Below are 27,758 nucleotides of genomic sequence, written 5' to 3'. Positions count from 1 at the left end.
CTTTCTGTACTAGCCCCCATCCTTCCTCTTCTTTGAAAACTTCAGCCCTTTCAAGTGCATTTGAAGTTGCGCATTTGAAGTTACAGATTAAGTTAAAATGAAAAACAAGGCTGGCTGATTTCAAAAAGCTCTTTAACTTGAAAAAAAAAAGGATGATTATCTTCATTTTAAGAAAATGTACAATAGGTCAATCAAGACTTGCAGAACATCTTGGGTGTTTATTGAATGAAATTATGCATAATATTTAAGATATAAAATATACTTAAGATGATACAGAGCACCTGTGGCAGAAAAAACATTTCCTTTTAGACATTTCACAGAAAACATAAAGATACATTTTTAATGTTCAGATCAATGTGTATTTTAAATTAAAAATTATGCATTTTCTGTATTAAAAAAAATTCCACAATGATCAACTACAGTGAGTCCATTTGAAGGGTAAATGAATCAATGATATTTATTTGACCAATTTTTAATCTTATTTCAATTTCAACCTCCACAACATTTTTTCAATTAATTGAGAACAGGTTCCAAATAGTGCAGTTGCCTCAGAGTTAGTATGTCTCTTTCCATGACCCCAAATGTACTAGCAGTGACAAACAATGCTTGCTGATCAGATATGCATAATGTATTTCTAGAAAAATTACTGAAAAGCATACAGAATTTTTTAGTTGGAAAAATGCATAATGCTGACAAGGTTTATTTCACAGATTCTAATGCCTTTGGAGGAAAGATCTCATCATGAGCTTTTAAGTAGTGTTCAAAGAGCAAAACAAGTTATGTAAACTTAGCATACACTTGAAACTTAAATTTCACAGTCCTTCCAAACAGGAGTTAAAATTATGATGAAGCACTAACAACAACGACAATGTTGTGTGATACATCTCTGGTTATTAAGCATATTTGCTGCAAGAAGACTTATCCTTGGAAAACAAGTGAGAATATCTGAATCAGCAAATAATCTACTTTAGGGAAATAAATGCATACAAAGTAGAGTGGAAAAAAGTTTAATGAACTGGTAAGACAAACCAAAATCAAACACTAAGTATCAACTTTTATACTAAATTAAAATCATATTAAATATAAAGCAAAATATAAATGCATAAGAAAAAGGGGAAACACTATTGCATATTTATTTTTTTTTAAAAGTGTCAGAAGCCATACTGTTCGTCTTGCAAGAAATTATATTTAGAGGCTAAAATCATTTTATATATATATATATATATCAAATCTATAACAAGAGATAGAAACAGTATATAAATATGGTATCTTTAAATATTTACACATATATGGAACTACTCAAAGTGGTGCTAAAAGGAGGAAATGCCTGTTAAAAAAGTGAGATTACAAATTTTGCATACATACATCTGCATTACACTATTAAACTTGCATCTTCCTTAAACTTAATTATTAATTTTAGAATCATCATTGCATAGAAATTACTTGAAAAATATTACCTAATTCTGCATTCCACCTCACAGGAAAAGCTATCAGGATAATGATACAAAAATAGTAACTCAGAGAACACTAGCCAGCTGTGCTGCCCTTCAAAGTTTAGTCTCTGACTTCTTGCTTTTAGGAACAAGAAAGACATTGCCATCTCTAGTTTGCTGCAGTGAATATTCACTAGGAGAGTAAGATTTTCCATCTTCATCACGTAGCATGCTGAAAACCTCAAGGTATAAGGTGGTTAGCTGCTTTTTCATTTGACGAAGGCTTTTGTCATTCTCTCCTTTTTCTTTAAGCAGTTTCTCTCTCTCATCTTTTAGGTTACTCAAATCTTGCTCCAGTTCCACTATATTTTCCAGTTTTCTTTTACGGCAATTTTGAGCAGCCACCTTATTCTTGCCTCTCCTGCGTATATCCCGAATAAGAGCAAGCTGGGCTTCACTGAACTGCTCCTTAGACATCATTTCATTGAAGTCATCAACAGGGAGATTGATGATTTTTTCTACAGGAAAAGGGATCTGCAGAGCTTTTGCTCTTTGCTCATCTCTTGTGAGATGAGCTTCAAGGCGGCCTGAAGGCTTATCTTTTGTGAACGGAGCTTTAGGGTGGCCTGGACCAGCAGGAGGGTCTTTCTTTGGTGTGTTTGTACATTGCAAGCTAGGTGGTTGAGTGCTTGGCTCCACGGAAGAAAATATTTGATCGTGGAATTGCAGTGGGTACACACTAGCATTGTTCTGCGGCACACTTCCAGGAGAACTATCCACATCTTCCATTTCAGAATCACTACAACTGAAAGTCTTATCTCCACAGGCGGATGATTCAACAGAGTGTTCAGGTGATGCTACACTAGAATTTGCATTCAGTGAAATACCAGAGTCAGAATCGTTGCATTCTGGTACAGTTCCTGAGTGTTCATCATTAAAAGCTCTCCACAGTGAGAAATCAGAAAGATCAATAGGTTCACTTAAAATTTCTGCAAGCGATTGACTGATAGTGTTTGTTGTTGCTATGTCACTGTCTCCCTTTGAATAAATAAAGGTGCTATAGAAATCCTCACAAAAATCAGGGCTTGAGGTGGATGTGTTATTTAAAGAGTTCACCGTCAGCTGGCTGCTGTCTTCTGGTTGCAAAATGCTGGAAAAAGGGCTCTCAACAGTCTCCAGGAAATCTGGACCACAGTTAACATCTTTTCTCATGATGGGTAATGAGTTGTAGTAATTATAGCCGTTGTGCATCTCTGTTGGCTTGGTTTCAGGGCTTGTGACTGTGCTTACCTCAGCCAGGTTATCATTTTCAATGTTAAGACACTACATGGGAAATATTAAGAGAGGAATTGAGCAACACATCACCAATTGATGATAAAATCTTTTCATAAAATCCACAACCATTAAATATTTTAGCCATCGACATGCACACGGGGTACTGTAACACTGCTGTAACCTAGATGACTAGAACGTATTTGTACTGTGGGGAGATAATCTAGGAAGAATAGATACCTAAGCAGAGTATGAATCAACTTATTCTGGACAACACTATTTAGAATAAAACATCAGAACCTCTCAAATTCCTAACAAGATATCCATCCCAACACACTCTGCTATATGGAAACTGCACAGAGCCCTCCTGTCATGGCAAGATGCTAGTAGGGATTGTGGGTCTGTCAGGTCTGAACTTCTCACAAGCACCACTGCTAATAATGGCCTCAGTAAAGCAAATGTAAAATAATTGAATGAGACTTACTCAGCATTCATAGCAAAGTATTTTTAGCAATCTTTAACTTAATTTTATGTGATGATCCCTTTTTCCTGAAAGACAAGATTCTTTTAGGATTTAGAATGAAGCAGCTGTTCAGTGCAGAGAAATGTCATTCTCCATGAAGTTAAAAAAGCATGAAACCTAACAAACATTAACTCACCCACATACTCTTAGTTAAGCTGGCTAACATCTATGCGAGTGTCTAAGGCTGTTATATTGATAGGCTTTCACTGGCTACAAGACCAATGTTCTTTCCAACAGCGTGGCAGTTTCTTAACTGAAGCTGAAGTGAGTGCGCCTGCTGTCCCCAAAGAATTGGGCAACTATGATTGGGCAATATGATTTGGGTTCACAGGCATTCCACCAAGCATTCACCTCATGATAACAGCATGACATAGGGCAACATCAAGCCAAAGCATGGTAATATTCTACAATAATATACATGAAAATAAATTTGCTCAATTTTATAGTCAAATCTAAGTAAAACAGAAATAGAAAATACTGAAAAAAAATCAGACTAGACGCCCTCTGTAATGCACAATTTAATAATATGTCAGTGATTTTTTAGCTGTCTATTGTTCCTCCGAAATATTTAGTTCATGTACATTATATACAGTTTTTATATCATATAGCTTATTTATATTTAGCATTATATATAGCTATTGCTTACATGTGTTAAGAGTTGGGTATAATTATATATCTAACTATATGTTCTATTATCTTCACAAAAACTTTTCCTTAGATAAAGGTTGTGTAAATCATTTATGGTTACTTTTGCACTCAATCTACTTAAACACTGAGGAAAAAAATACATCTACAGTAATGCAGAAACAATTCACGTTCTATAATTCAGAAATGTTCCTTTTTAGGCAGCTGAAATTTCAATTATGATTGTGCTATAACAGGTTGCATATAGATGCAAACAAGGATTTGTCAAACATGGGGAAGTTCTGACTGGGAAGATATATGGTGTTTTATTAAGGCCTTCTGATGAAAAACTATTTCCTTCCCCCTATAAATTCTTCATTTTATTTTTTAAAATTAAAGCTCATATTCAGTTACAGACATCCTACAAGTATAGGGTGCAACAAGTTAGCCATAATCACCACTGCTTAAGATGCTATTATACTGTATTATCTGACATACCATACTCTATTGGAATACCCTGCTATTTTTTTCAGATGCTTATCATACTAAACCTTTACCTGTAACTCTGGAAGGGACAATAATTCTTCCCAGACTTGCTCTATGTTTTGCATATTCTCCGCATCAGTAAGTGGAACTATACCAGGTGATTCAGGTGACTGAGTTTGATTAGAGGAAATAAACTCTGGGTCAGTATCAATCTGAGCAGGAACCATTGACTGAAACGCAGCTGAAGAAGCCTAGAGCATTGAACAAACACACACACATTTAGAATTTCCCAAAACAAAAATCTGGTTTTGCTGTTCTACCATTTCTGCAGAACAGACAGGTGTTTCTTAACAAAAGCATTTATTGTAAATAATGGTATAGTATAAAAGTATTCCTGTGAAAGGAATTTTCATATTAAAGACAGAAACAGGAAAAAAGTACAAACTGACCATTGAAGGACTTATCTTTACACATCAAATAGTCTGGGTCAGTACATCAAAATAAAGCAACCCAAATACACTAACTTCAGAGCGCTGAACTAAGCTCTGAACTAAGCTGAACTCGCTGCAACAAACTGCAAAACTTCTATTGTTATTTGCAGTAACTGGCGTGACTGCCATCAGCTGGTGCTATACACTGAATCCTGGCGGTAGGACTCAATGAGCACAAGAGCACCATGCTACCCATGCCTGACACAGCCCTAGTTTAAGCCTACTGCACTGCTTTATTCTAGTTGGGAGTTGGCTTGGGGACAAAACAAATATCACAAATTAATATTACAGTGAAGACAAAATGTGAGACTGATCCCCTGGAAGACCACCCACAAAACCGCTGTACTGAGCATTTACCTCATTGTCATCTATAAATGGGAATGCTTCTGCCAAGAGCTGCATGCAGTCATCAAAGGACAAGGCCTCTGCTTCTGGTTTTGAAGTATGCGTGCTCTAAATAGGAAAGTTATGAAAAAATGTCACTAACTTTGAATAACTGAAGAATCTTCCATTACACCAACAAATGCAAATTCATTTTAGGTAACCATTACGTCTTCCTGTGGATGGAAAGAGATTGAAACACACTCACAAACACAGAGTTTACCTGTGAAAAAGTGATTGGTGGCTCAGTGTTTTCTGGCTGAATGCGCTGAGCTGGCTGAACTGGAACAAATTCACCTGTCTCCTCGTCTAACTCCAGCTGAGCCAGCAAGGCTTTCTCTTGCTCCTTCTGGAGCTGCTCTTCTCTTTCCTTTTCAAGTTTCTTCTGTTTCTCGAGTTCATACTCCTTCTGTCGTTGACTAAAATCAAAAACTTCACGCCTTGCCCCAAGGTCTATATCTTGCCTCCAAAGGATGTCAATCAAGTTCATGTCCTGTAATAGAAATGCTTTTTTGAAGCAAGCCTCCTCCCCAGAAGAACTCGTTTAGAACAATAAGAAAGCTTTTAAATTCTGTATTAAACATGTAGACTCATGTATCCGAGATTTATTCTCTTAATCCTACAAAATTATCCAAATAAAAGATGTCTCTATGCGACCTTAAGTGTGTGCACTGATGATGGTTTGGTTGCGGTGGCCCCCACACAGGCTCACGGAAACTAAGCAATTTGTTACAACTGGTAAAGTGATACAGGAACTAGCCAGAGGATAAATACATTCTTCTTTAATACATTATCTTATAGGAAACACGAAACTATAGAATGAATTATGTCACATTAACAAAGTTAAAAAAGACAAAAAAAATAGAAATTAAAAAGCTTGCCCGTGTAATTTTTTTTCAGCACCATCTCATGAAATTGTAAAAACTGATTAAAAACATTATAGGGGGCTGTCTGAAGTAGCTATAACCACCATACTGCAAAACACATTTTAAAATATTTATGTTTGATGCTGGTATTAAGTATTAATCTCAAAGATCAACAGAACAGGGCTACAAAGTTGGAGAATAACCTGGTTTCAAACTCACTGCTTGACATAATATCACACTAAAACTAAACACTATTAATAACATTATTACTAAAAATTTGTAGTTTAAAGCTTTCTCTAAATTGACATTCTAAGTGTGGTTGGTTTGGAGCTGAGTATAAACTCGGTGTCAAATTTTATTAATCAATTGGGCTCTGTCTTTTTTTTTTGAACTGTTTAAGAGCTCAGTATTTTTAAGGACTGACATTTGGACTATTTTCTTCTGCAAGGTAAAAAGAACACTCAGAAATCATCAATCAGGATGTTAGCTGATAGAAAATTTTAATACTTGGTAGCCACATTTGTCAGTTGGGTAAATGACAAGAAAATCTAGCTGGTACCTGCGACATTGATTTTTTTGGCATATTTTGTTATTCTTAAAATTACCCTTTAGCAGCAACGCACAAAAAAATGTTTTACCTTAGGCATTCTTACCGGGTTAGTACACTACAAATAATACAGAATCATCTAGGTTGGAAAAGACCCTCATGATCATCAAGTCCAACCATGAACCTGACCTACCTAGTCCCATCACTAAACCATGTCCCTTAGTGCCACGACCACGTCTTTTAAACACCTCCAGTGGACTCCTCCACTTCCCTTCTACGAGAAGCAGGAAAGTCCTCGGCTCTGTGTAAGCACTGCTCTGCAACAACGAAAAACATCGCTGTTATCACTGCGACTTTCATTAAAAATCCAAAACACAACAGCTATGAAGAAAATTACCTCGATTCCAGCCAAAACCGTGACAGCAGCCCAGCCCATTCCAACACTTGGCCACCCTCTCCGTGAAGAAATTCTTCCTAAAGTCCAATCTACACCTCCACTCGTGACACTTGAGGCCAATTCCTCACATCCCATCACTTGTCATCGGAGAAGAGGGACCAACACCCTCCTTGCACATTTCGTTTGAACAGAACTTTACTGACCCTGTTAACGGTTCTATACCAACAAAAGATTTAATTTTGCCACCGTATCAAACTAAAACATTCTCTACTCTCAAGAGTATTTTCAAGTAGAGAAGCCAACTGACCTAAGTCTCACGCCATGCTGCCATCCGAAATGACTGCTTCCATACAACAGTTACAACAAAAAGCTTCAGTGCAGGTGCACATTTGAACCAACCAAGACAGCGTTCTCTTCGTTACAAATTCTGTACCATTAACACTCGTACGTACACGTCACATGAATTATTCCATCAGTTATTAAAAAATTACTTTAAAATCAGGCAGTTATGTAGAATATCTACGAAACACAATGCAATTCTCAAATCTAAGACATATTTAATATACCTTGCTGGGAGAGACCAAACTTAATGGCCAGCCATGAAGAAGCTGAAATAATTGCAGTGGCTGCCCAAGACAATGTTTGGTCTCTCCAGATTGGCAGGGTAAAATGAACTAATTAAGTTCTGCAGTAATTGGAGATGCTGCAGTATGGTACAGCTTCATTAAGGACCAGTAGTTTACCAGCTGCTCACTGTCTCCTTCTGCAGCAGATTCAAAACTGTTTCCTAGGCTCAGAGCATTTGCAATATGTTCTGGATAAAACTGCAGGATCTGGATTTTAGGGCTCACTTCTGAATTATTCATTTACAAGGCACCATTATGAATGTGACTCAAAAGATTTGTGTGTGTGTGTGTGTATAATGCATGAGGTTGTGAATTAAAGGAGCTGTTTTTCTCCGAGTTGCAACAGACTACCGCACAAAAATAGCAGAACTGCTGTGCAGTTTCAGTTTAAATCACAAAACACACAAGTGATCAAAAAAGATGTACAGAAGGCATAGCATGTTTTCCTTAAGAAGAAAAACATGTTGCCTTAATGCAAAACCTTAAGGCACAGCTCCTAGATCCTTCAGCCATGCTACTGGATGCATTCATTAGCAAAATAAGGAGCTCTGGGGGCTGCCTTGTCTGGGGAATGAGAGCACTCCGCAGACAGCAGCTGGACAAGCAAAATGGTGTGGCTGTACGCCGCCCCTGGAAAGCTGCAGCACCGCACTCAGCATTGTCCTGGAATCAAGGGAAGGAAGCAAGCACGCTTGTGTCTCTTCAGGACACCCAGGGCTGTTGCCTGAGGAATGTCACAGCACTGACCAACTTCTATCGCTGCTCTTCAAGGCCCCGTATAAAGCTCAGTATCAAACCTCTGGCAAATCTCAGAGCTTTGCTAAGCAGCACCATGCCTGTGCCCTGTAGAAAGATGCCTGTCAGAAGTTTTTTTTATTTTTTATTTTTAAAATAAATGTATTTCTTCTTGTGGCACTTAGACCAAAAAGGTTTGTTTGTTTTTAATGATCACCTTATAATTGGGAACAAGTCCTGCTGTTTCCAGCTTGGAAAGTTCTACACAGACACAGCAATATTAGCCTTAAATTCTAACAACAGTGCAAGTAATTACTCTTCACATGAATGGGTTGCATGGAGGAAGTGTTCTACTGCTCAGAAAGCTAATATTTAAAATCATCAAACAGCATGTTATATAAATAAAACCTGCCATCTAACACTCATCTATAATTTCAGCCAATGATTTTAGCCCTTTTCAAGAAAAGAAAAAATTCTGGGCGCTACGCCAAAGCCCCAGGTCAAAGTTAATGGAGTCAACATTGACCAGTGATTCACTGATGAGTGACTCACCACCCCCAGCATGAGGTGATGGCAAAGAACTAAAAAAGAAATTGCAGTCTGAAGAAAATATTTTGCAATTTTGTTCCTTCGGCCTCCCACAGCCTTCCACTTCCAGTTATTTCTCAGCCTTGTTGAGAACTCACACACACACAGATGTATCCACATTATGCAGGCACCTTGTTTTAAGTTATCACTGAAGCATTTGTAGCCTTTCACCGTGAAAAGTCACAGAAGTGACCGTGTATTTGATGCCCATTATTCTATTTAGCGTTTAACTAAAGCCAGTAAGAGGTGTTTTAGTTCTTGCCTGTGCAACAGCTACCCTCTGATTTTTGGATGACTCGACACGAGGTGCTAGGCTCAAGAAGATTCGCAGGGCGGGAAACCCCAGCAGAGGTTTGTAGCCCAGCTCAAGTGTGTGCACGAGGAATTCTGTGGAGGTTTTACCTGAACAGCAGCTGGCTACTGTACTGTGAAGCCCCACTCACCACTTCCCTGAATATCCCACGTATTTACTGTAAAGGCGCCAGCAGCCCCTCATGTGACTTAGTCCACAAGTGCCCGTTTGTTCTTTCCTCCGTTGTGTAATTTCTTGAATTGCATCAGAGGAAGTGGTTGTTTTGGCAGGAGCCAAAGGAGGCCCGGGAACAGCCAGCCCTCCCCAGCACGAGGAGGGGGGTTCGGCTGCACTGCTTCCCCCTGCACCACAGCTCGGCTCCTTCCCCCCGAGCCCCAGGGTTCTGACAGGAAATAAATTAGGGCATTTAATACAAATTCTGCTGCCCAATACTCCTAACTTCTGGGAGAATAACTTGTTCTTAATATTTTTCCTGTGCAGACGAGCAGTGATTTTATTTCTAGTGTTTTCTTCACAATTTTGTAAATGGAAGAAGACCGCCTCTCAGCAGAGGAGGACACACTTTGCTTTCCCGTGATCCACACGAGAGGTGCCTCGTACTCGTGGTTTGCTTTTTTGTTCATTTAGTGATATGCTCTTCCCACCACATTGATAGCTTAGTTTGGACTTATAAAGGCAGTTTTAATAAGATAAACATAAATGTTAAACAATTCACATTAAGCCACCATCTGGCCCCCAATGGAAATTTTCATGTTTTAGATTTACATATCAGCATTTGCCATCTGGGCAGAGTCTGTTATACATTTTATGAGAAAATCTCTGACTACATTGTAAAGTTTGACAATTAACTCTTATTGCTCCTAAGAAAACATACTTGCAGTAGGGTAAACAAAAGAAAGGGACCCTATGTTATTTTGTGTTTTTTTCTTAGACTTACTTCTGTGGTTTAAAACAAAATGCTAATCTTTCCATTTCATGCCTGTTTGGTTTATCTGGCTGGTTTCATTTTTGTTTGGACTATAAGCCACTTACAGGTAGTCAGCAAAGCGGAAACATCCAGCGGCCCAAGTGTCAGTAGAGAAAATCTGCTATCTCTGACAGAGCTTTCAAACTGTTCACTATCCCCTTAATACAGGGCACATCCATGGGTTTGGCACATTTACATTTTGAAGTCATGCCTTTTGCAAGATAAACTGGGACAACGTTAGCAACAGCTCTCACCAGACAAAGACGTTTTTTCTTTCCCATGATCCATTAGCACCTAACTTTAAGAGAAAAACTCACTTATCAGCATGAATAAATAGAAAGAGCAATAGAATTGATGGATATTGCATCCAGCAGGGAGCTCAGAAGAAGATCCCAGAAGGAGCAAGAAAACACTCCTACAGCTTATTCACAAAAAGAGCTTGGCAACATATCACCCATTTTCCATTTGCTTTCCAGAAAGGGAAAGGAACAAACAAAAAGCATGTTAAATTTTTGCTGTATTCAAAACACCGTTTAGGAAGTAAAGATCAAAGTCCAGAAATACTTCAAGACAAGAATGAAAGGGAGGGGATTAGGTAACAATGCAAGTCCAAGAGACAGAGCTGGAAGCATTCTTACCACTCAAAAAAGCAGTGGGAGCAATGGCTGAACATCTTCCTTTCACTATCCTCAAGAGGAACTGATTTTGCTGAAGTAGGTTTTAAGGATGATTTATAAATCATTTGATGTTTTCATATGATCTCCAAAATCACTATAATTACCAATTTTTTTTTCTGTATTCCAGATCTTCCAGTCTGGCAATTCTTCACTGAGGTAAACTACTTAGTTAATTGCAAGTCAATTACAGAAAAAAAAAAATGGACACACAAGCCCCATGACTCAGAGAAAGCACAGAAAACAGATAAAGTTATCCCAACACTTTCAGTTTTTACAAACAACGAGTTTTTAACAAGTAACCCAAAATTTTCAATGCCTTACAACTGGAAATATGAAGAATAGAAGTTAATTTGAGACATGCAAAAACAGCACTTAAAAATGGGGAAAAGAATGGCAGAAGCTATTTATGCTGGAGGGCAGAGGGACAATATCAATTTTAGATGTCTAGATTTAGGATTTGGAAACGTGACAGGACAGACAGCTGCCAAAGAATGCCACATGACAGCAACCTGTGATTCGTGAATCCACAAGGTCAAGTCCCTGACCACCCTGTGGAACTGCCTGCTGTCCCACATTCTTCACCAAGACCTTTTTCCAGGCAGCGTAGGGGCAAACTGCATGCTTGGGTAGGGGCGGTCCTTCTTCTGTCCTTCATACCTGTGCCACTAGCACTACTAGTATGCCTAACACTAAACCAATACATCTCAGGCATCGCCTGCTTCAGCTTCTTGATGCCCATTTGTCTTCCTAGCCCTAATTGATCTTTGGCTGCCTTAAAAAGAGTTCGCTGACCAAGATCTATGCTCCAGAAGGCTGGCTTACCTGAAAAAAAAAAAAACCTACTCTAAAAGGATTGGAAAGCGACAGCTTTAAGGAACAAATGCTGTAAGAGAATTTCCATTCCACGTCTATATAAGCAAGCCCATTGAAAAATGCTGGCCATGTTTCTTGCAACATTCTTCTGCCCCAACAGAGACATATGAAATAAGCTCAGTCACTGAAACGTAAATGTTTGTACACAAATTTCATTTTCTTACCGAAGAAAGCTCTAGAGTGCTTTCTGCCAGGCCAGGAACACAAGAAGTTCTGGTATTTCATTAGCTAGAAGTGTTTAGCCTCTGTCTTCTCCTAACATACATCTCGTATTTCAGACTGTAGCTCCCACTGTACTCGAGCAAGCTCTCCTAAACAACGCCAAATCATCAGAATATACTCTTATAAATTAAATCACTTGAAAAACTACTCTGCTAGATTGCCCAGCATTCTTAAGAAAGCTTCAGAGAGCGTTGTCTTGGGATTCTTCTGACATGGACCAGGAGAGGTTCAGACAGGCAGGCAGGACAATCTGCCTCCACAAGCGATACTTGGCCACTGCCCCTGCACCACCCCGGGCCCTGCCACCCTCCCAACCCTTGCTCCAGAAATAACTCCTCTGAAAAGTGGATGATTTATATATTTCACCTGAAGTGCCTTCTTCCAGGAATGGTATCAACACAGGCAATGATTGTAAGACCTGGTTTTGCGTACAGCTGTAAACGTGATGGCTTTCCCATATGATACATGCTATGGCAAGCAAGCTTTCCAAACTGCCAGGAACAAGACATACCTCATATATTCTCCAACAGTTGTGAAAATACAGCTAGCTTTCTTTAAGCCTGAAGAACGTAAAACAAGCAAGAATGCAACTGCCATAAAGAATAGCTGTTTTAGGATGTTTATGGTCATTAATGCATAGGCCAGGCCTACCTTCATTCTAACCCCAAAAGCAGCAAACTCCTAATGCAAGCAGTAGAGAAAGCCCACAAGTGACGAAAATAACATCACAAAGACAGCAAAGAGAAAGAGAAGGGACATAAACAGCAGTTTACTTCAACAATAGCTTTCTCTTCTGCAAAATCCATCCACTCCCACCTCCATGCCCCTCCTTAAAACATTGAACATGCACAGAAGGCCGCCGGCACCCCTTCACAGCCCAGAGCCAAGCAGCAGGAGGAGTGGTGGCATCCTCCTCTCCAGCCCATCTGTCTCCATGATCACAAACACATACACACATCCTTTGCCGCCCCATGCCTGGTCTGCCCTGAGGAGGCCATTTCTGGTACAACAGCTGAGGGAATTCTTCCTCAGTGCTACAGATCTCCTTGCTGGAGACTTTGGTACTCTCTCGCATGCTCCAGAAGCATCTGTGTTTTTTTAAGTTATCTAATCAATTTTTAGAAAGTAGCTTTACATTAATTGAGTTTAATATAGAGGATGTGGTTTCCAGGGGCTGAATTATCCCACTACTGATCATTCCTCAAAATCTTAAGAATTTCAGGAAAAAAGATAATCCAAGCACACTCATTTCTATGGCTTGCAGCATGCAGAGTCTTACTCTGATATCACTACTTATTTTGTTTGTATAATATCTGATTTTTTACAGTTATTCTCTAGTATTCATGGCCAAATCTGTCATGCATTCATTCTATCCCCCTATTTCTGGCCTAGCCTAAAGGAAAAGGCAGAGTGAGGTCTAATGTTGTAAGCTAATGACAATGAACTTTTCTTACTAGATCTAACCGTGCCCATATTTATAAGTACTACCCTGGGTACTAAGCAAAAGCCAAAAATGGTTATGGGTGTCATCCAGATTCTTCAAACTTCATCCTAAATCTCTTGGAGTCCCAGCCTGCTTTCTGGAACATCAGTGTCTAAAGCAATGAATCTGACATGTCCTCTTTGCTCTGCTGTTTCAGCCAGATGGCTTCCATTCTTCCCTCTTCCCCTTCAGATCATAATTACACTGTGTTAATCTAAATTTCACTTTTCTGCAGTGTATTTGGCTGGCATACCAGTGTTGTTGCCCCCCTACTCAAATTGCGAACCCCTTTCAACTTAACAGAGCCATTTACTTGCAATTTCTTTACTCTTTCACCAGCAGCATTACAAAATGATTAAGTCAATAAGCACATGAAGTATGTATACAAGTTACAATCCATTGCACAAGTTGCATAATGAGGCTGGGAAAAAAAATGGGATTGTTTTATAAAAGAGTGGGTTAGGCTGTGTATTTGTTTTTACATGCTTGATCCATCAACAAAACTCTGCTCTGCTGCCCCAGCAAGTAAAATGAGTGATTCTGTTGTGGCTTAATTTCTAGCTGCTGTCTAATCACCATGTACTGCACCACGTAACCCCATTTTGAAAGACATTCAAATAGCAGCCAGCCAGAAGTCTTTTTCATTTCAGGAAAAGCTGGTCCTATTAGCTTTGCTTTTTTCCTCCCAAGTTAAAAACTTTATCGTAAAAAAATGGCAATTGTTGGATTTTCTCATTTATACAGCAAAAATATCCTTAACAGGCAAACAAATATAAAAGTAACAAATAATGTAAAAAATAAACAGCATCTGAAAGTACTGCTGATCTTTCAACCATAGTAACAGAGAAGCCTTTGTGTCCCGATTCATTTTGTATATGGAACCTACAGTACTTGGAAAACAATTACCTGTTAAACGATTGTCTTCAAGCTATCCTGCTGTTCCCAGCCAGGCATATACTGTGAGCGGACACTGCCACAGGCTACTCATTAGTTTATCTAGGAGAGGATTTGCTTACAATAATGGCTCAGTCATCTGGGAAACCCGACCCAGTCAAATTATAACATGCTCTTATGTCCAATGAAACTAATCAGGAAGAAAGAAAACATGGACACAAACGGAGAAAAGAACCTAATTAAACTGTAAATAACATTTATAAGGTTGTATTAACCTCAGGTTATAAACTATTAGTCACTATTTTGCTTTCACTAGAATTACATTTTTTGGAAAAGTGTGTTTCAAGCCAAACACGAGAACACAGTATCTGTTATGGGTCAAAATATTCTCAAGGATTACTTACACTCTTTCTTGAGCTGTAAGTTTTCACTCCAATGCAATCTTACTGTTAGGCCCACACTTAGCTGTCATTTTGCTGATGGCTGGGCAAATTATGGGGACAGGCACCAGATGTGTTTTTACAGCTACACAACAGCCTGGATATGGAAACTGTAAGCTCTAGTGTAACAAGAAGCTTGTCTCACCAAGTTTCCCTCCAGTAATCTCACAAGCAACTTTGTCGTTGTTTATGGGCCAAACTACAATGGCAAGCGACTGGAATATCTGCATGGGTTAGAAAAGGAGGTTCACTAACTGCAATGCCAGTACACATCCACCATCCCTCCTTCAGACATCGACCCCGTAGGGCTGCATCACAAAAACTCCTCCATGCTTCCCAACCCAGCCGACAAGGAAAGAGCAAGGATGCCTTCAAACTCAGAGAACTCACCACACAAACAGCTCATCAACCTAGAAGTCATGTCTTAAGAACATGAGCGCCTAAGAATAAAAATAATTCAAAGGTAAACAAAAAATCAGAGATTGTTCTACATTAAAAATACTCCATTAAGAGAACATTAATGAGGCACTGTACACTTCTAAGGACTAAGCAACAAAAACATTAAATGGACAGAAAGAAACCTGCCACAACTAACAGGATCCCAGTCCCCTATTTCTGAGGCAGGACTCGTCTGTCACCCTCATCCTCAGAGCAGCCTGCAGGAGTAGCCTGGACACAAAGCGAGAACTTGTGCTGTTCTATCGAGACTGGTAACTCCCAAGTCAATTCACTGCTTTGGAAATTACCAAGATGTTCTCTGTGATCTCAGATGACTTGTACAACAGTACTCCCCAATGGCACCCAAGTCTGACCAGACCCACTCTCTGTATTGCCTTCCCAGTTCAAAGCTCTACATTGCCCTTGTCTTGTTGCTTCTTCCTTTTTATATTTAACATGCAGTTCCAGAAAACGTGTCGATCGGCACACGGTAATGCCCAGCGTGCCCGTGCATAGCAGACAGTAATGCTCAGCACCCACATGGTTACTCTGCTGCAGAGGCGTTGAGCTGCACCGCGCTCCATACACGGCACCCCACATCTGGCAGTGCTTCAATGCCTGCCTCCCACTGAACTCTGTGGGACACGGGTATAAAACACCTTTGTGGGTCAGAGCCTTGCAACTGATGTGCACTCTTCACATCCATCATTTGTGCTGATAGTGAATGCTGGGAATTTAGTGTCAGTGCATACGGTGCGTAGAGAAATAAATAGGGCCCAACATGGCAACCGCGTATTTCTGATTACCTTTAAGCATATGATGGAGGGAAAAGTTCAGCTCACTGAACTCACTTTTTTGGGTGTTCAACTTCAAATATACTTGAAAAGGCAGTTTAGTTTCTGTGAGGGAACAAAAACACAGAAAAGGCCAAAATACATTGCTATGCAACTGCTCACCACTGGGAACAACAGGATCGTGACAGATTTGAGAAAGGGAGCCCAGCATGGCAAGCTTTTCTGTGGTAACACTTTACCTTTCCAACGAAGTAATTCATGTTTAAATGGTGTATTTGACACCATGCACAACCTTCATTAATGACACACTAAAGTTTCAGTAAATAACAATATAGCTCAACTGTGTGCTGATGACCAAAAATGCATTCTCCAAATTTACAAGACATCATAGAAATCATGATTAAATTTCCATGAAAGGAGTTAGTACAGCTTTCCCCCCTCCTTCAGCCACAGAGATACATGACGGGAACTGTTTTCCCACAGAATGAGGCAAGGATATGTTTTATTTGCTCGTTTTCTTAAGCACTGTCATTCATCTCTCTCTCAACAAAAAGCAATCCTCGAAAAATCATTAATCCCTATGAAGGTTTCAGAAAACTCTTTCAACCTGAAGGTCTTACACAGTTAAACAACTAAAACAAGAAAGGCCAAGAAGGGCCACCATGCCACATGTCCGTGTGACGATTTATCATTTTTGAACGCAAAGATGGCTTTTGCTTAAAAAAGGTAAACACTGAGGAACTGAACAACACCGTATAAGAAAGTAAAGCTATCTGTGCTGTGCAATCCACCCCTCACTTTTTAAATTCCTGTGTAGTCCTCACATTATAAACTCTGAAAGCAAAAAGAGCTAATTCATCTTCCAGGACATGAACCAGAAAAAGTAAACGGTTTTAACACTCTTACCAAATACTATTAACACAATAATTCTTCATGCACTCAAAGAACAACCACTACCCCCCCTAAAAAACAGCCATCGATAATTCTATCCTTCCACCCAGACCAACATCTCACTGGCTCACAGCCCATACAACAAGCTTTAACAGGGCTGCCTCCTTCAGCCTTCCAATCAAATAGACAGATGTACCTGAGAAACCAAGGTGGGTGCCAATCCCTGACACATTTTGCCTCATACCCTCTACCAGCAGCTACGATGACCAAAACAAGACTGTTTGTCTTGAATAATAAACATATGGATACACCTCTACCACCTATAAGCAAACATGCTCCTGATTAACAAACATTAAATATTTGGGAGGATGAAGGGCAGAGGAGATAGCTATTCAGCTTGCAAGAATATTACAGAAAATCAAGAACTTTTAAATTCAAAGCCACTCAGTGTTACCTGTTAAACATTTATTTTTAGTTGATAACTGGGTTTGTTATCTGAAAAAAAAAAAAAAAAAAGAAGAACTGATCTTTTGGACATTTATAAAGCAAAATATTTACATAATAAACGTTAACTTAGTTAAAACCTTAAGCACGTGCTGGTTGGCTGCTCTATACAAACAGTTTGCAGGGCAACACAGAGCATTTTAGATATTTTCTAGAGCTGCAAAGTTTTATCTCCCATGCCCACAAGCTGCAGCCTGATAAGGCATTCCATTGCAGCTTCTGAAAGGAGAATGTTGAACTCTGATAAAGAAGACAGGTTGCCAAGAGAATTAGGGAGAGTGCTAAACTTCCTTTTTCCTTCAAAAAAGTACTACACTTTCAATTATTCTGTATCCAATGAAGTAGCATAGTAAATCTCTTATCCTGTAACAAAAGCAAATAGTTGAAAACAAACTATTTTCATATCCTTGGCTTAAGCATCCAAACTATATGCGTCCTTTCCCCTCCACCTGCATCATCACAAAAAAAATTACTGAAGTTTAGATCAAATGCCCTTGTGAATTCTTTCACATCTCCTGTAACATGAGCTGAAGATACCTTTTCTCTGCTCTCTGTTCCTCTACTCTGCCATCACAGTATTCCCAGTTCGGCACAGAAAGAGATGGTGGTGAGTCAAGGCAGAGCTGTCCCAACAGCAGACCAACCTCAGAGACAATGTTCAAAGTTCTTAATTCATTCCATGTGTTCCTTCTGTTTTCCTGGCTTTGTAGAAGAGGGACCTTCTTCCTTACAGCTGGGGGTTCAAGGAGGTATCTTACCCATTTTTGTCTCTAAGTTTCTGCATGCCAACTTCTGCAGCTGGTCTTTGGAGGTAAACTACACTAAGGCCATTTGAGCAAGACATGTTTTTTATTGTAAAAGTTACTCTAACCAGCATAATAAAATGAAAAGGAAATCCTTAACAACGATCCCATTTTGATGGCAGAAGGGGTTGAGAAGAAACAGACTTACCTTGCTGCCTCTGAAGAGAGTGTTTAATCTCTAAAGGCAGGGTGAAACATCCCTGCACACTGCAGGCGTATCTATCAGCAGCTGAAGGGCAGCAACTGGCTGGTGTGTCAAATAGAAAATAAGTAACTGTCCCGTATATCTGCCGCCAAACCGGAGTTTTTATGCCAAGTCCCCCAGTTAAACAAAATAAGTTTATTTAGCAGCCTGTTTCTAAAATCAGCGTCTACAGGTGACTTTTTCTGGTAGAAATTACAGAAGATTTAATTGCTTTCCAGATATAATTGAAATCCATTTTTTAGGCAAAAAGGAAAAAATGCAGATCACTTGAAACAAACGAAAACATGGAATTCAAAGAAAGTGTCAGGTTTGGATCTCAAACAGTTTTCAGTCTTTGACCAAAACACTTCACTTCCTTATGCCTCAGTAAGTACTGGGAAAACCAGATTGCAGCAAACTGCCAGTAAAAAAAAAAAAAAAAAAAAAAAAAGACTACAATTTTTCTACACCAGAATTAATTCAGACAATGAGAGACTGTTATCTTGTTAGGGTAAATCATTACTCACAAAGTCAGATATTAAGTGTTAATTCTGTCATTACTACTTGCATTTTGCAAGACCTTGTTCATCATCTCTGCCACATACACACACAATTTATCAAAAACTCTCATCCCAAGCTTCATTTTGAATTTAAAATAATTCTATGGCTCTAATCCTAGCAGCACACCATTTTTCAGAATAATTTAAAGTACTTCAGTGATTTCTTGTATCTCCCTTAACAGCTTCATTATTTAATTAGATTCCATTCTTCAGTTTACCAGCAAAAAGAAACAGAGATGATGAGAGATATCTAGAGATGTTCACACTGATTATCAGATGAGCAAGAATTCCCAAGTGGAATTTGTGCAGACTATATTCTTAAAGTGGCAGATTGCAAAGGATCACAAATCAAGCCGGAAAACACTCCACAGAGCCACAGAAGTCCAGAGTCACAACAACTTATACTAGCTGAAGAATTAACCCAATAATCCTGTATTATATTCTAGTTCAAATAGCCAAAACAAATTACAAAGTATAGCATCAGAAGTTACTGTGCTTTGGCATACAAAGGTACGAGACACCTAAACATCCTTATCCTTAAGTATCTTAAATCATACTTGTTTCAGAAGTTTCAAGTTTTTTGTTTTGTTTTAAAAAGTATCAGCAGAGCAATCTCCCAGAAATTCCACAGCTGACACACAGACCTGCTCGAGGCCCACCTACAGCAGAAAAAAATAATGTACCAATAAAACTCAGCATTATAAAACAGCTTTAAGCAAACGTGTCCATGCATCTCGCATTAAATAAATCACAGACGACAGCACCAGGACCTACAGTACACTTAATGGCTGCATTATCTGCACTGGGATGTATCTGTCACTACTTCTGTGATACTGGTGAAGACGAGTATTAGTGTAAGAAGCTAGGGTGGGGTGCACTCACCTTGACACCATGGCCTCTACTGCTAAGGTTCCCATGTTCTCCTTCTGTTGATGAAGCTCCTGGAAATCTGTTACCCAGCTGAGCTGCATCAGCCTGCAAAGCTGCCTGCCCAACCCCACCACCCACTTTTGCCCCTCACTTTATTACCCAACTGACTGGGGAACTTGTGTCTGGTCATACAACTGCACACGATCTAACTGGAAATACCCTGTTTTAGGACAGAATTCACCCTTCTTACCCAACAGGGCACAACTCAAGGACACAATTCCTGAAGACAGAAAGAAGAAATGGCCGAGTGCCCGGGTGAAGCAGAAGCAAATACCAGCTGTGGAGCAAAGGCCACCATTTTACGTGGGACCAGCAGACCCACATCAGCCACATGCTGCCTGTGAATTCGCGGCAGAGATCTTCAAACAGCCAAAGCAGTACAGGAATTGCTCCACTCTAATTATAGCAGTAAGTAGGGAGATACTAATTTTACCCCAAGGGTTCAAACAAGCAACCCTCCTAGGGATCTTTTTATCATAGCTCTTTATGGCTTCACACGGTGATGACCTGAGCAGGAAGCAAATCGAAGTCATGGCAACTTTTCATGTAACTCAGTCGTAGAAAAGTAGCTGCTTCAGTATTTAATGGGAATTAATTTCAAACACAGCAAACAGGCACACCCTTAATCACAAAACAAACTTCTCAAAGGCAGGCTATCAACCAAGCTCCTTCTGAGTCAATTTCTCAAGTATGCAAACTTTGTTTTGCAAGCCATCTCCACGAGTGGGTTTTTTCATACTTACAAGAGACAGCATGTAATACTAATACAGCAAACAGCAATAAAACTTTGAAACTGCAAGACAGAGGTGAGGCCAAGGGAGAAAAATTTATCTTTACGTTTCATGGCCATACAGAAGATACTTCCTTAAAAGGTTTGAAAGCGATCATTTCAAACTGATCCTACACAACTTGTTGCTAAAACACCAAACTTAAGAGAAGTTTTTCCCTACTCCTCTTTTTTAATTTCAGTGCTCATAATAATACTGCAGAAGTGGGACTAAAAGTCTGAACACTCTGCAAAACAAGTGCAAAGTTGGGTGGTCTCAACTCCCTCACTACCGTAATAGCATCAACAACAAAGACATAATTATTGAAGTGATTTAGTTTAGCTGGAAAGATTTAAGACATTAACAGTCGCTTACACTGCTTTTCCAATTACTTTACTAAAAATAAACATTATTTTATGTTCCTTCTTCCCAGTATAAAAACTGCAGCTAATCAGGCCAAAATCACAAATCTAAACTAAGTTAATGAAAGACTTCAAACAGATCTGTAGTATATAAATTGTACCCACTATTTTTCTCAAATACCGTCTTGCCAATCCGTATTTGCGCTGGGGATTACCAATACACCACGGAGAAGCAGTTATACTCTGCTGGTAAAACAACGCTAACTTAACTTTAAGCACTCTTAATACTCTTATTAGCTCCTATAAGTTTTCCAACATTTCTATGGTCAACATACTGAAATATTTTAACTCTTTTAAACTGAATATTAAAGTAGAAATTAGCAGCCGAACACAAAGCTCATGTATAAACACAACACTTCCATGCAAAAGTCAGTATCTGTTACAGAAAACCGACCAAATATTTTACCAAGAATTCAAAAGGGCTGAAGACAGAAAACAGAACATGCTTCATAACATGAAGACAAACCCTCTTCTCTGAAGAAGTCAGATACATGAAACATTTTTCTCCTTACTTGACGTTGTTATACATTTCTTGGTTATCCAAATTAATATTTAAATATATGGTGCCAATTTTGATTCTGAGAGACTTTGCTTCTATTTGAAGCAAGCGCTGACGGGCTATGTATATCATGGTAAAACTAAATGAATATTAAAATGGCATACTCTGCTGGGAAATTTTTTTTTTCTTTTTCTAAAAGCAGTACAGAAAAATCTTAAAATTTGTATCGAAAAACCTCCACAGCAAAGAAATCCAGGGACAGAACTACCCCTGTGCTTGCCTGAGTACTGTGCTACACGGAGTACCAGCACTGTTCTCACACCGTAGAAAAGCTTGCACACTATCCCATTAGTTAGCGAGTACTACTACTGCTTTTCCTGTACAGAAAGCAGGTACTGGGTAGGAAAGAAAAAAGTAAACAACGACTGTCTTTACTTGAATTGCAATTGCCCATGTCTCTTTCAAATAAGCCTTTCATGTTTTAACAGTTTTATACACTACAGATAATTTTGCTGGCTTCATTTCTTATTGGATGCTTTAATTGTTTACCTTCATCAACAAATATGCCATAAAGCTATTATTGTTGAGCAACCCTGAACAGGATTTCAGTTTACCACTGTATATCAGTCATCTCTGGATAACACAGCATTAAAGTCATGACTTCCAACTACTCCCACCAGACTTCTCATTGGTTTATGGAAAAAGACTTGCGCAAGTAGCAGATGAATTGTTTCCAAAACCAGTTAAACTAGATTATTGCAAAAAAACAACTAAGCTGACCAATGTGTTGTATTTTCCCTTCACCGTAAGTTGAATTCCATAGCACGAAGTCCAACTTGGATATAATACCCTGTAGCAGAAAAAGCAGTTTGAAGTCAGTTCAGTTAAGTTCTCTAGGAATGTGTTGTATTAGAATAACAGGTTACTTAGGGTTGGAACGAGGTGGAGGCCAAAACAAACTTTAACTAGGTGATTAACCTGGAGACTCTGGAGGGCTTTTTGCTGGCTGGAATTCAACCACAGCAGCAGGGGATTAATATTTAATCCATGCCAACAGGTTACTGCCTAGACTTGTTCTGCACTAACCTCAGCCAGCACAATTACTGTAAAGACATCACACTTTCACAAATTGGCCTAATTTTAGTGAATGGTTTAGTCACCTTAGAGCTTATCTTTATTAATTTCAAAGAAAAAGGGAAAGAACCAATGTTCTAGATACAAAAACCGAACAAACTCCTCCTTTTCAATGAAGGATACATCTAGTGTTAGAAACGCACGCGGTATCATCTACTCTTCTCTTCTGAATTTTCTACAAGATTTCCTTCTCCCCTGTGTAAGCTCACCCTTTTCTGGACCTGCAGTCAACTTCTTTCACCCTCCTCCAAAAAAAAAAAATCAATGCACTGCAAATATTTTTCAATGACAAATTGTGGCAGGATTTGCTGTTTTGGGGGTTGTTTACTTTGAGGGACCAAATCTAACAAAATTTGACTACTATATGTAGGAAGAAATGATATTAACCAAGAATACAAATTGCTTTGAATGAGAAATCGAATTAAGAAGCATTTCATTTAGCTCCTTCCACTTCTAGAATAGAATATCCCGAGTTGGAAGGGACCCACAAGGATCATCAAGTCCAACTCCTCAAGTTGGACTAGTGTTCCTCATCATCTCACAAACCCCAGCATATTCCACAAAGGTATCAGAGACTTCTTTAACAAAGTACATTCAATGCGCTATTGCTACACTAATTTTAGTCGGGACCATAGAAGTAGCACTGCCTATAAACCAGGCAGTATTTTGCTTTGCAAATTTAAGATACAGAGCTTGAGGAAAAAAACTAGGAGAAACCAAAACGGTATTCAAGGGCAACACCACCCATAATAATCTAACATGATTTTCACAATATCTTTGGCTTTCAGTAGTATATATAGCCTACTGGATTCTTACTTAGGATAAATGTTGTACCATCTTTGTTTTCTCAATTAAAAAAAATTATGGACAGAGAGACAAAATTTATTCTTGCCCATAAATGCTGGTGAGAAACGTACACAAACCTTCCTAACCACCCACACAGTCCTATAAAAACATCTAAAGTTCTTTAAAGCACACGAAATCATCCAGCTGCTCTCTGCTTATACTGAATGTTCTTTTTCGTTCCAGTTTGGTCTCTTCCACATATTTTTCAAGCAAACTTCCAAAGCCAAAGTCTTCTCCAACTTTGGGTTCTAACCACAAGCTTCTTCATGGCTCATTTTCCGATGCAGCTAACTCCTTGTGCTACCACCAATTTCCAATATAACTGTAAATTCTTAGCTCATTTCAGAGAGCATGCAGAAGAGCGTCCATATGATGGACGTTTATTACAGAAACAAAAAATACCCAATCAGTTCTTCTCCTGAAAGAATTGCCATGGTCATCTCCTATTATTCTATATTCATTTCAGCTAAACATACTACATTGCATTACATCTACCACTAGTTTAACTGAAAGACATTGTTTTGTGGGTTTTGCAGAAACCTTTTTTGGTGCAGCATCACACCATGGTTAAGCACATAAGAACTGAGAGTGTCTGAATAAATGCATTCATAGTTAGGACAGAACTCGTGATACTCTCATCTACCTTCTCAGCCACACTTCTCTGTAATTTTAAGAATCACAGAATCATTTATGTTGGAAAAGACCTTTAAAACCATTAACTCCCACCATCCACCCAACAAGTCCACCACTAAACCATGTCCCTAAGCACTACATCCACCTATCTCTTAAATACCTCCAGGGTGGTGACTCCCAGCACCTCCCTTGGCAGCCCACTCCAATGCCTAACCACCCTTTCCGTGAATTTGCTGATATCCAATCTAAACCTCCCCTGGTGTAACTCGAGGCCTTTGCCTCACATCCTATCACTTGTCACCTGTGAAAAGAGGCCAACACCCTCCTCACAATCACAACCTCCTTTCAGTAGAGAGCAATGAGGTCTCCTCTCAGCCTCCTTTTCTCCAGACTAAACAGCCCCCATGCCTTCAGTTCCTTCAGAGATAACAATAAAAAATTGAGGTATTTTTCCATACTGGAATGTGTCTACAAACATAGATGGATAGTTAGATATTTCTACAGATATCTTCATCTATCAACAGATGCTTCTATTCAACTTTGTTATCAAGAAACAACAAAAAAAATCAAAGGCTTGTTGCCAGGCCTGAGCAACACACTTGTTTGTCATTGCCTGCATAATCTGTGTCATGTGGAAACAATAGGCCATTAGGGAGTCAAAAATAAACCCATTCACTTGACAGCTTAATGTAGCACATCATAAAAATGTGTGTGTAATACCTGCTTAAAGCCCTCTAGACTGAAGAGATCACTAATTGCACTAGAGACTCTTCGGGCAGTTCTGTAGGTAGAAAAACCTTAAATATATATACTCAATTACTTGCTTACTTGGTTATGTCATACATTTGGTGTTACTTCAGTGTAAATGCAGCTCATAGCTTCATTCTTTGTGTTGGAAAGTAAGTTCTTTTTGCTCTGTTCTTCTCACAAGGCTCAGGACTGAATGATAACTGATGAGCTTGTTGCTCTGTCTTACAAGGTTGAAAGCAGCAGGCATAGCAATTTTGGTAACTTCAGGTTTACTGAAGAGGGAAACTACTACTATGAGAACATAATGGTTTTGCAAACTTGGTTTGAAACATCTTGACACACATTCCTGTGTGTTTTTTCTTAGGTGTTTTGCATTACTAGTGTGTACCAGGCAACGTCCCATTTCACCTCAGCACACAGAGATGTGCCCTATTTACAGGAAAAGCACTACAACAAAGGAGTATTCTCCCCCAAGGGTATTGCAGGCAACAGTTGTGGTAACTCCCGCTGAGGCATGTAGCAAAAAGCAGTGATATTACATTCTGGTTATGGAGCTAGAGCAGTCCCAGGCCTCCACGTTCACCTTCACTGCTATGACAACTGCTGCCAGGCACACGAAAGACGAAGGGCCTGCACGGTGTTTGTAGTAGTACACACCCCTCCCAGTCAACGGCTCGCCACATCTGAAGGACTAAACACGGTGTTCCCTGTCTTTCATTCTAAGGGAACAATTTATGAGAAAATATATTTGAATTCCCCATTTAACAAACACATTTTAAATTATATCTAAAAGAAGTTAATCCATTTACCACCCAAAAATTACACTGCTTTTTCAGAATGGATTTGAGAGGAGAAGCCACCAGCTGTTGAGCTCAGGGAGGAAAATTGTAACAGGTGGCTCTATAAATAGTTTGATAAACCAGGCAAATGAGTGACAAAGTCTAGGTGTGCTGGCAGAGAAGTCCTGGTAGATGGGGCAAGGTGATACAAAAGCAGGTACATGGCAATCAGCAGCATCAAGATTTTCTCAGAAGTGAGAACAAACTTTCTGTGGCTGGATGGTATGGGCAAGAAGAAATTCATGGGGAACCCAGCCCATGAGTTTGACTTTTGCTGTTATATATTCCCAGAAGCCACTGAGGGAAGGTGGAGGCCCTGACTGTATCAGCTGGGGTTAGAGAAACCTGCTGGCAGGTGGAACTGCCGTGGCCGAGGGCAGGCAGTGGTATTCAGTGAGCTGCATGGAGTTCACATGACACTGTTAAGGAGATGCCACATGTAGGAGCTACTCGCATTATCCTAAAAGCAGGGCAGACAGTATGCTGGAAGCACATTAGGTGTTATAAAGCACTGTGTGGCACCTACTGTACAGATATGCGCAGAAGGAACCTCAGGGCTCTCGAGTTCCAGGTTTGCAGTACTAAAGCAGAAGACCACTCAAGCTACAGTTGCTAGCACCCATCGTTCGACCAGACACTTGCTGATGGGGTCCGCTGCCTGACCCCAAGCCCGAGAAGAAGACCAGGGGTCACACAAGCTGACCTCTTAGCTCCATCTGCCTCCAGCATGCCACACGGCGCTGCCCAGGGTGCAGGCCGGGGTGCAAGCCACGGTGCCCTGGGTGCTGTCCCCGGTTGGACCAGACGATCTCACAGCTCCTTTCCGACCCCAAAGCGCCCTGAGAAGGCACCGGGCACGCGTGGGGTCACACACACGAGGGCAGCCCCTCGGCTCCAACCGCTGCCCCCCGGCCGTGCCGCTTCACGGGCTCCTTACCGGGCATCCCGGGGGGGAACGGGCGGTCGGTCGGGGCCGCCCACGCAGGTCGGACGGACAGACGGACGGACGGACAGACCTCGGGGGGGGGGGGGGCTGTAAGCTCCGCGGTCCCGCCCCCGCCGTGACTCAGCGCGGCCCGGGGCGGGGCGGTGCCATGTGCTCCGCCGCCCGCGTGACCGCCCCGCCCCGGCCCCCCCCGCTACCCCCCGGTCCCCGGCGCGGCCCCGCTCCCGCCTCACCTGGGCGGCAGGCGGCCGCTCGATCTCCATCGCGCGGGGGGAAGCGGCGGCGGCGCGGGCACGGGGAGAAGGAGGAGAAGGAAGCCGGTGCGGTGCGATCGCGGCTCGGCCGGCACCGCCCGCCCGATCGCTGCGGCGCCCTTCGGGGACGGGGGCGGCCCGGGCCGGGCAGGGTAGGACAGAGCCGGGCCGGGCCGGGCCGAGCCGAGCCGGGGGCCACCCCCCGCTCCGCCCTGCCGCGGCCCGGCCACTCAGCGGCGGCGGGAGCCCGCGGGGGCGGCTCCTTCCCGGCAGCGCCGGCCCTGACGGGAACGGGGCCCGGGTGGGAGGAGAGGTTCCAGCAGTACGGCTTGCAGGCTGCAGGGGCTGGGGCCGAGAGATACCTCCGCAGTCTCTGCACACCCTTCCCTCGTGTGTCAAGGTAATGCCTCCTCTAAAAGTGCCCCGACTCCCTCGTCTCTCCTGTTTCTGTATTACGGCCCCAGTCAACGCTACAGGTGTTGAAATCATCGGCGTACTTTTTTTAGTGGGTTGACTTACACACTTGAATCTCCCGCATGGTATTTTCAAGATGGATGTAATGGAAACGCTCCTGGCATTCAATGCCAGTGTTTATCAGCCAGGTGTTCAATTGGCATGGGATCAGATTAGGAGAAAACTTCATCTCTATATACCCTCTTCAGTCTTGGCCTTAGCACAGCTGTATACTTGCGGATACACCTCTACGTACACTTCATGTAGTGCTTG

The 27,758-nt window shown here is 40.7% G+C and overlaps 2 protein-coding genes across 5 annotated transcripts in view; one reads left to right on the top strand and one right to left on the bottom strand.

The window, feature by feature from the left end:
* Positions 1-198: 198 nt before the first annotated feature.
* NFE2L2 (NFE2 like bZIP transcription factor 2) lies at positions 199-27,235 on the bottom strand. 4 transcript variants are annotated; one of them, XM_050711728.1, is made up of 6 exons: positions 27,012-27,171; positions 6,817-6,940; positions 5,434-5,703; positions 5,187-5,282; positions 4,410-4,589; positions 199-2,756 (listed from the first exon to the last, which is right to left on the bottom strand). In XM_050711728.1, exons 3-6 carry the CDS (start codon positions 5,698-5,700, stop codon positions 1,548-1,550), a joined length of 1,752 nt encoding a protein of 583 aa, XP_050567685.1. In that variant the 5' UTR covers positions 5,701-5,703; positions 6,817-6,940; positions 27,012-27,171; the 3' UTR covers positions 199-1,547. The 4 variants fall into 4 exon arrangements, with proteins under 4 accessions (XP_050567685.1, XP_035422915.1, XP_035422941.1 ...); XM_035567022.1 differs by lacking the exon at positions 6,817-6,940 and having other exon boundaries at positions 27,012-27,235; XM_035567048.1 differs by lacking the exons at positions 6,817-6,940; positions 27,012-27,171 and adding an exon at positions 26,770-26,894.
* A 47-nt stretch (positions 27,236-27,282) lies between these two features.
* The window catches only part of AGPS (alkylglycerone phosphate synthase), an 82,806-nt gene continuing 82,330 nt past the window's right edge, over positions 27,283-27,758 (top strand). Inside the window, exon 1 of the mRNA XM_035566998.2 lies at positions 27,283-27,432. The gene's annotated coding sequence lies outside the window, so the exon portion shown is untranslated. The remainder of the gene's footprint in view (positions 27,433-27,758) is intronic.

This window comes from Cygnus atratus, chromosome 6 (assembly GCF_013377495.2).
Source record: "Cygnus atratus isolate AKBS03 ecotype Queensland, Australia chromosome 6, CAtr_DNAZoo_HiC_assembly, whole genome shotgun sequence".
Taxonomy (NCBI): domain Eukaryota; kingdom Metazoa; phylum Chordata; class Aves; order Anseriformes; family Anatidae; genus Cygnus; species Cygnus atratus.
Note: the sequence above shows the minus strand (reverse complement) of the source record. Positions and strands in the feature narration are given on the sequence as shown.